The sequence below is a fragment of the Mizuhopecten yessoensis genome, unplaced genomic scaffold (assembly GCF_002113885.1).
Source record: "Mizuhopecten yessoensis strain PY_sf001 unplaced genomic scaffold, ASM211388v2 scaffold10401, whole genome shotgun sequence".
Taxonomy (NCBI): domain Eukaryota; kingdom Metazoa; phylum Mollusca; class Bivalvia; order Pectinida; family Pectinidae; genus Mizuhopecten; species Mizuhopecten yessoensis.
In genome coordinates, this window is record NW_018408528.1 from 623,194 (window position 1) to 633,145 (window position 9,952).

Genomic DNA, 9,952 nt, shown 5'->3' on the forward strand with positions numbered 1-9,952 from the left:
CCCGCCCGCCCGCGCCCGCCCGCTCACGTGATAACATAATACGTCCCCGTCTTCAACGGACGTATAAAAACTGATATTTACCTGTCTTATCAATAAAAACTGACATTTACCTGTCTTACCAATAAAAACTGACATTTACCTGTCTTATCAATAAAAACTGATATTTACCTGTCTTATCAATAAAAACTGATATTTACCTGTCTTATAAATAAAAACTGACATTTACCTGTCTTATCAATAAAAACTGACATTTACCTGTCTTGAAGGTCAGCCGCTGTCTGGTTACTCTTGTTAAACTGTAGATGAAATAAGTTCTTCTCTTTCGTTACCTCGTCCAGTTGACACCTGTATTGATAGATCAATTTCAGCACATTTTATTGACAGAAAAAGAAGATAAAGCAATTGGACAGTAGAGTCTAGTATTGTCTGTATTAAGTCTACAGTACACTAAGTTTAGTATTATCTATACAGTACACTAAGTATAGTTATTGCTTGTACAGTCTAGTATTGTCTGTACAGTATCCTAAGTCTAGTATTGTCTGTTCAGTATCCTAAGTCTAGTATTATCTGCACAGCACACTAAGTCTAGTATTGTCTGTACAGTACACTAAGTCTAGTATTATCTGTACAGTACACTAAGTCTAGTATTATCTGTACAGTACACTAAGTCTAGTATTTTCTGTTCTACAGTACACTAAGTCTAGTATTGTCTGTATAGTACACTAAGTCTAGCATTGTCTGTTCTACAGTACACTCAGTCTGGTATTAACTGTGTATTATTATAGTACACTACTCTTGTATATTGCATTTTTACCATACAAGGTCTTGTATTGTCAGTACCAGACACTAAGTCTAGCATGCATGTGGTTTTATAATAATATCATTGGTGTCAGTAAAAGGCTAGCTAAAATAGAATGTTTTAAAAATTTATTGTACATGTCAAATAGCATTAAGGTCCATATGTTATAAAGTTGCTATACCTTGCTATCTTAGGTGGAGATCTTGATTGATAACAAAGAATCTTTCAGACATATAGACTACTACAGCCATGTCAAGGCAGAATTAATTACACAGGAAAAGGTTTCCCGTCTACTTCATTATAAAACCTTTTCACAGAACCTGTACATACCCTTTACTGTAACCTATGTATGTAACCTACGCAAACTTTGCTGATAATAAATAAACACATCTGTTTGATGCCATACACGCTTTACCAATATACAAAAGTCTGAGGCTAGGTGCTTTAATACTCATGAATAAAGCATTAGTTTAATCTGTGGCTATCGCAGTATGGTAATACAAGCTGGTACATTGTGTCGTAGTTAGGAACAAGAATCTACATATCATAAAACTCGGGATAGTCGGGATACTGTATCTTTTCATTACATTTTTAATTTCATAACATGAATATGGCTCTGGCTAGATAGCTCTTTTATTGGATGTCAGGCTTTTACCGTATACACATACTACGACGTATCATATGGTTCTATCCATATGGCCACTGGGTATAGACCCTTCACCAATGGTGATGTTTTACATGTTTTTTGTTAGCACATCACATGATCATTTTCCAGGACTTTCCTTTTACTGACATGGTCTACTATTTGTGTAGTGGTTTGGTCCAGTCTTAAGTCTGGAAGCTATATAGACAACACTATTCTCATTAACATAACAATGAAGTTCTTACCTGATGTTGTGGAGTTCATGTTCATATAAGTTTTTCAGATTTGAAACTTCATCTTCTAGTTGTTTGGTGGTCTTGAGGAAAGCAGAAGAGTCAATTTGTCCACCCTGCTCTCGCAACTGTCGCACACGCTGCACATAAGCACCGAACCTGTCATTCAAACGTTGTAGCTCCTCCTTCTCCTGAACACGATTCACATGAGTTGATGACGATGTTGTCATGTGACTGGACATCATATTGCCTGATGTCATGTGATTGGATGTCATGAACCTATCTCCTCCAATATAATTCATCTTGTTAGCTACCTTTTGTTTTCCTACTTTACAAATAGAATTTGCACTATAACTTGGACAAAATGATTTTGTCCGTTTTTTAAATCCAGTTTCTGTAGGTGAGGCTATTGGCTTATTTAAGACGGCAGTGACATTTGTACACCTACCTCGAACGTTGTCAGTGGGATCGCTCTTGTTAGGGGAGGTTACTTCATATACAGATTTATGTGTGTATCGCTGCGATTTGGGAAACAAATTCTGTAGATAATTATGAGCGGTTATGTAAGTCCGACCTGATTCTTTTGGGGTAGAGGTTTGAGAGTTCTTGTCACTACAACCTTGTTTACCTACACGGCTACTAGGGGGAGCTGATTTTACACGATAATCAGTGTTAGCATTTCCTTTGTGTGTGATTTCACAACCAGGGATTTGATCGCCGGAGACACCAGGGTCACGAGTGTCACTGTTGGGGGTGTGGTGGTGGTCGCTGCGATCTGTTTCCTCTCCTCCGTAATTCTCTAATTCTGGAATATAAAGGCGTATCACTCCGTCTTCATCAAAAACATCACCCACAGGTTCCGGGCTTGCCGCTTGATGAGTCAAGTAAGCCTGGATTTGAGGGTCATCATCACCCAGGTAACGGGGGCTGCTTGTCTTGAAGTTCCCCGAGAGTCTGGAACAAATAAACAAAACCTAAAGTAAGTATTTACCGGTAAGTCAATAACCAGAAAATGTATGTAAACTAGTTTAGAACACTGACAGGTCAGAAAGGCTCCAGCATGTGCCTGACCATAACTCCCATGGTCTATTTTTAGTAACAGAGACCTTGATCTTGGCATTGAACACTTTTTAAATCATTGTTGCATATCTAAATATGACAGTGTATTACCATGTCAAATTTCCCAAAGAATACTTTTTTCAGATTGTGAGATGATCTTTGGACGTGAGGATGGTCGACAAAGTGATGACATGTTATATGTTTACACTGATTCGTAAGACTTAAAGTTAATAAAGAACTTAGAACATGTGTAACGCACCAAGGTTTTGGGGCGTTGCGTTCCGTCTAATTCACTGACCAGCAGGAATCCTTAAAATTATACCGGCTGCTACCGGAAATAATCAAGGGGGCTTCTGGGATAGAGCACTTTTGTTCCCGACTTCAGCCAGGTAAGCAGCACTTTTTCAGCTGTCTAAATCCAATGATTTAATTACTCTATGTCGCCCATCCTTCCAGAATCCGGGGTTGTAAACGTTTACTGAACATTTATTGTTAGGTCCTCGGTAGTATTTTTGTACTATGGCGTTAGTTTAATAGGGAAATAGCGAGGTGAACTTAGAGATATTTTTGCGGGAGACATGCCGGTCGTCATACCGTTTGAAGGAGAGATGTTTTGCATTCTCCGCCCTTTATGTTCTGGACATGCCGTGGTTGTGTCTATGAGCGGTAGGCTCCTCTAGCCCACATGAAGGCGTGTGGCGGAGCGTAGAAGGGTTAACGGAAAAGCTATTGAGCGGAAGTGATAGCCGCATGTCCTCGTGCACGTGTTTGAGTTATCTCGAGGAGGGCTTTAGGATTAGTGATAAGGTAGCTTGCTCGAATATAGAGCGAGTACGAGTTATAGACAGGGTCATGTTGTACTGAATATTTCACTAAATTGTAGTGAAACTTGGAAACCCACCGGCCATATTGCCACGTGGTTGAGTTATCTCGTGGAGGGCTTTGAGATTAGTGATAAGGTAGCTTGCTCGAATATAGAGCGAGTACGAGTTATAGACAGGGTCATGTTGTACTGAATATTTCACTAAATTGTAGTGAAACTTAGAAACCCACCTGCCGCCAAGTGTCTTGTTATACTGTTAAGTTTGAATGTACAATAAACGTGCGAAATCTATATCTGCCTAAGTTGTTTGTGTCACCGATCTCTGCTTCCTAACTACTATTTCATACTTTATTTACAATCCATGGAACCTGCAAGCGAAAGCGGCAGTCGAACCCGAGTGTGTAGGTAACGTTTCGTTACAATGTATATAAATGCCTCCAAATTATAAATGCAAAGTCCCAACAAAGACAGAATCAGAAAATACAGGTCAGTGACCTACATTTGGTATAATGGTGTAGTACTCAATATAATTTCAACCGATTGACGGTAGGAATTAGGATGTAATTATGTTCTCTTTGATATGAGATACGCCAATAGGTGGCGCTATTGGTGGAATTTGCATGTGCAAATGGGCTGGGTTAACGTTGTTACCTATACGTGTCACACATTCAGGCAACATAGGTTACAGGAAGCACACGTGTATTTTCTATTTTTTAAAGGGGGTTTATTACATTGTGATTATTAGGTTAGGAGTTATATGTTTGTGTGTGATATGTACATTATTGTGTAATTGTGTTTATCAATCATGGTGATTGTAAATAAACATCGATCAGTGCCTATATCACTGGGAAGTACAGTTTTTGTATTCGTGTTGTTTATCCTATTGGATAATATAGAAGAGAAATACCACGCTATATACATGTATCCACATATCAAGTTTGATGGCTGTATTAAGTTTAAGATCTAAACCAAAGGACTTCTCAACATATACTACTCACATTTTGCTAAGGATCACTTTTATTTTTGGGCATATGTGAAAATAAATATTTTATTTGGTTTATGCTGAGATTAGTTTTGAAAAAATGATTTTCTTTCAATTCATCAGCATGCAAAAATTCCAAAAATCGTAATTAGTCGGAAAATGAGCCACAGGAAAAGGGTTACCCTTAAAATTGGTAACAACGAGGTATTCACTGAAAAACTTAAATTGAACAAAACTCATACCAAACAAACAGAAACTGTTTTAGTATCTAGTGTGACGCCCCTGAGGATGAAGTCAGGGCCAATAGCGCCAGCGTAGGGTCTGACATAGGCATCAAGGATTTCATTGCAGTAAATCCGGGCCGTAAAGGTACCATTATGGCAGACATGGAGGACAGTTTTCCCACAAAGGCTTATGCCTCCCCACACCATCAATGAACCTCCGCCATATCGGTCATGTTCCACAACGTTACCTGCCTGGAACCACTCCCCAGGTTGTCTCCATACTCTAACCTGCCTGTCGGTGAAGTCAAGATTGAATCTGGACACGCCAGCAAAAATAACCGGTTCCCATTCCTGAAGAGTGAAGAGTCCAAGTGCTGTGAGGTTGGGCCCAATCTAATCGGTCCCTAACATGGCGGGCAGGTAAGGGAACTCTTATTGTTGGTCTACGTGACCTTAAACCAGCATCATGAAGACGCTTCCTAACTGTCTGAGTGGCTACCGGGTACCAGAAGCATTTAGGAGGTCATTTTGTAAAGCTGTGGCAGTCTGGAACCTGTGACATCGTGCCGGTTATAATGAGCAAAAATTGGTCTTGGCGCTGTGTTGTAGCCCTAGAACGACCTCCAGCATGATGTCTGGAAGGGTTTCCGTTAGTTTTGAAACGATTCCACATTCTTGCCACCACACTTTGAGACACCCCAAGGTCTGCTGCAACCTGACGTTGAGACCTGCTAGCTTGCAGCATTCCGATGCCCCTATTCATTTCACCATCATTTAACTGTTGCCTGGTTCGTCTTTGTGCCATATTGAAACAAAAACATGCAAAGAATATTCATCAAATTTATTTCCTTAACAATTTGAACAACGCCTTACTTAGCCTTGCTTAGCTTTTGAAAGTACACGTGAAAAAGCCTGCACACACATTAAGGTTGACTGAACACACACACACAGGACGAGTTGGAAGGCCCAATTTATTCTATTTATTCGCCCAAAACAGTACGGAAGGAAAATATAATATCCTTTCTAACATTTTGATTTTTTTTTTCAAAATATAGGTGATCCTTAGCAAAATGTGAGTAGTATGTGTTGTATGGACTGACAGACAGGACAGACACTTTAAATTCCTTCATCAAGTTGATGGGAAAAAATACAACTTTTTCATTTGAAGGCCAAAGGTTACCAGGTAAGAACAAACTTAACAGAAATGTGGCCATTACTTGGCTTAACTATAAAACAAGTTTCTGTGTCATTGGCAATTCCGGGGAGTCACAGACAAGCTTTCCGTGTACTCAACAGCCCGCGGCCATGCCCTTCTATATCCTAGTTCTGGTGTATCAATGACTTATCTGTTTGCTTTACTTGAAGTATTTGTACATGGACAATTTCATGTAAATATTCTCATTCAACTCCATTTCCTTCTACACTGATTCCTTGATGTTCAGAGATAAAGTAATATATATTTAGGCCATGAATGTCAATACAATATATTGTATTACTTAAACTGTTAAATTCAATATAATACTATCTTAAAAACTCATGTACATTGTATTACCTATACTGACTATTTCAATTCATTGTATTATACTGCATGTCAAAACAATACAATACAGTATTGTATTACTTTATATACTGTTATAATACTACATTGTATTACTTATACTGCATGTCAAAATAATGCATTGTCTCATTTATAGTGCATTTCAATAAAACATTGCATAATTTCTTCATTTCAAAACATTTTCATATATCTTACTTTGGTACACGTATACACATATCATTGCTATAATGACCCCTAAGCAATTTCATTACTGTATTAGTTGAATGTTCATATTCTTTTCCTGATTAATTTTCCATTAATATATTTACAAAAAGTTTACAAATCCAATTAACATACCTGGCCTGATGATTTGAGATTAACATCAGACATTACAATATAGTGACAAATGACTACCTTAAATATTCAAAGTTTATATTGGAACAAATTCACACATCACTGATTTTATTCAAATTTATCGTCACAATAACTACAATGTAGAATAAAAATCCAATTCAGATATAGAAAAGATTAGTGATATATAAACTTGTTGATCCCTATGTCTGCCTTAGGTAGGACAGGTTCACTGGACGTATAAGGTAAACCTTCCTATAGAGATCGTGCTCATAGGTACCCTGTGTCATATAAACTGCAGTTAAAATCCCCTATTCATCAAACCTACATATCCACACCAATTTCCAGTTTTATTGAAACAGTTTGTATTCCTATAACACTTTACTTGAGGTTTTCCTTACTTCATAAAGGTATTAGATAGCTCGTTATTCTCACACAGAACAGGTCATAGGGCCCATACCAGTACGTGAAACTGCCTCACCATGGCAATAACTTGTAAGTGTATATAACTGGTAGAGCTCTGATGTAAAACTCTCAACCATTACTTCATATTCTGGGCTAACTATTTAAGAGCACATGGATTCAGATTTGTAATCCTTTACATTTTTAGTTAAAAACAAAACAAAAAAGGATATAAATGATAAAATGCCCCCAAACACCCATGAAAATTAGTTTTATTTTCTGACAATTTTCTTTAAATGATAATGTTGACTAAGATCTTGGCACCCAGAAATGAAGAAATATTTGATATAATCCTTCTCTTAGCCTTTGTATGAAGTTCGATCAAAATTACTTAAGAAAGGAATTTGCAAGAGAGAGGACATTGAATTGGTGGACACCGATTTCCTATAAAATGTCTTGAAGACCTTGGAACCCTGACAAACAAACTCATCCGAGGTAGTCTTGTTTTTGACCTTTGGAAAGAGTTTGATTAAACTCTCTTGGGAAACAGTGTCCCTAAAGCGATGACAGTGAATCGGTACAGGACAGACAAGAGTAACACCAGGAGTCCCGTAGGCAATGGCGAGGGCACAAATCAATGGGTGCACTAAAGATACTTCAGTCCGATTCCTTTTACAATGTCCAACCTGCGAAACATGACCATTAAAAATTGAAATGACTTTTATATACTGTATCACTAATGGGGTCAATATTCTGTTTTTGAATTTATGGGACAAAATTCAGATCTTTGAAAACTGACAGCGCTGGCCTCACTGAATAGAGCCCAGTAAGAATGTATATAAAGGACTTCACAGTACTTGCAAATTCACAACACATTATCTTTTCATTTAATTCATTCTTTCTTTGGTTCATCAGAGCTTCATGTCAATACTATATACTACCTTACTGTGGCTTTCCAAACGATTCCCACACTCAGAAACTTAAAACGTATAGCTTAGCAATAGTAATTTGACCTTGTATAAATCAATGAGGGGACAGCAGAAAGTTAACAAAAAGGTATGCATTGAAAATACTTCGGTAATGATTAAAACTCAGTTTGTATGAGAGATAAACACATTGTGACAATACTCAGGTTAGATATGTGTAAGATAAAGATATATAGACAATACTGTAATAGCTCAAGTAGTCCACCATACATAAATACAGGTAACAGTACATATTTTTTTTTTTTATATAAACTAAAATATACAATTGTAGTTGTTCTATGTTAATTTAAAACAAATATTTATCTAGTAGACAGTGGTTTTTCCAAATTTTTGTTCTTGAATTTCCCAATTACCACAGTTCATGAATAGGTTGGAGCTTGATCAAGCCATTCAGCAGAATTTAATAATACTTTACAATCAGGTGTTTGTTACTCATTTTGTACTGGTCATTTGATTATTTACAGGGCGTTAGTAAAGTGGTCTGCCCGATAGATTTCTGGTGTATTTGTTGATTTAGAGAATCAATACTGTGGTTCTGGTCTCTGGTTCTATATAGCTCGATCCATACATGTAATGCCAAAAATTTAAATCTGAGATGTTTTGTAATAACACAACTGATTCCTCAATGTTCAACATACTACAAACAGAAGGTCTTGCTACTTGACTGCTTCCTCGAAAGATTAGGCAGTGTGTTGACTATCTGTACAAACTCGCCAATTTTTATAAATAATCAAACCATACCTTTTTCCCATTATTTTTCTAAAATCTTAAAGTTACCAACAATTTTAAACTGCAGCACAAACTGTCACTCTGCAGACAAGAAAACGATCAAATTTTTTTTGGGAAACATATGGTAACATTCACTTTAACATTTATAAAATAACCTGTCTTTACAAATATCTAATGCCATTTGCTAATTCCAAAACATGACTTTGATTTATAATACCTAAAATTCTTGGCAAAATCCCATTCAACTTCCACATGTTTTAAAGCCATAATTGAACCCAGACCGACATGTCATATTTACAGGTACATACACATGAGATAGTCGACTTTAAGTAGCCGCTGTCAATCAGACGGACAACGGACGTTCACACACTTACCTCTGTATTAATGTTTCCATTTACATTTGGACAATGAACAGAAAATGGAAGCATAAACACCAGTGTCTGTTGGTAAAGACACAATCCAGTGTCATTGTATGACAGGTGGATAGCCGTGAAGTGGTACTACTACACCGATCAGGTCCCCTCACCTGTCCCCAGCTCTCAGTCACCACAGGCTAGTAACGGCAGATAGCCCCACAAACAAACACGGCCTCCCGTTTCTACCTGCCAGACTATCTTGGTTCTTTAAATGCTTTGACCCTATACTGCTTTTGTTCTAGATTTCTTCATTACGTGTTATACTATAGGTGTGCCTTCTCACACTACAGGGTGAGGTTACCTCGTTAAATACCTGTGATCAAATTTAATCTACATTCTAATTAATATGTATTAGTCTATTGTGAGAAGTGTGTAACCGGACACCCTTATTAACTATGTAGAACATTTGAAATTCAATGAAAAAATTAGGAAGGAGGTGAGTGAGTACCCGGCATGACATTGAGATTTAATTATAATGACATATGACTTAGAGTGGGAATTTATATTAGCATCATCATCACTGGGTTTAGAGGTCTAAAGAGTTAACTTAACTTACAATTAAATTTAAATTCAGACCTTTCAAAATACAATGTATCTTCATATTTACAACTCTTACTGTGCTTATTGTTAGTAGATGATAATTTGAGTCTCTGAACATGTAGTTATATGTCTACGTACATATATATTTATTTAAACTATTGTAACGTATACATGTGTGTTAGATTGTCCTGGAGTTAATTTTAATTAAGCTATCATAAAGACAAACAA

The 9,952-nt window shown here is 37.1% G+C and overlaps 1 protein-coding gene across 9 annotated transcripts in view; it reads right to left on the bottom strand.

Annotated features, from left to right (window-relative positions):
- Positions 1–9,340, bottom strand: part of LOC110460435 (lamin-L(II)-like) — a 45,970-nt gene extending 36,630 nt beyond the window's left edge. For 8 of the 9 annotated variants that reach the window (XM_021513318.1, XM_021513320.1, XM_021513316.1 and 5 more), the window contains exons 1-3: positions 9,143–9,340; positions 1,688–2,629; positions 256–345 (exon numbers count right to left, since the gene is read on the bottom strand). In XM_021513318.1, coding sequence (XP_021368993.1) covers positions 256–345; positions 1,688–2,629; positions 9,143–9,162 — 1,052 coding nt within the window. In that variant the 5' untranslated portion in view covers positions 9,163–9,340. The remainder of the gene's footprint in view (positions 1–255; positions 346–1,687; positions 2,630–9,142) is intronic. The other variant, XM_021513324.1, reaches the window with a different exon arrangement.
- Positions 9,341–9,952: the final 612 nt, after the last annotated feature.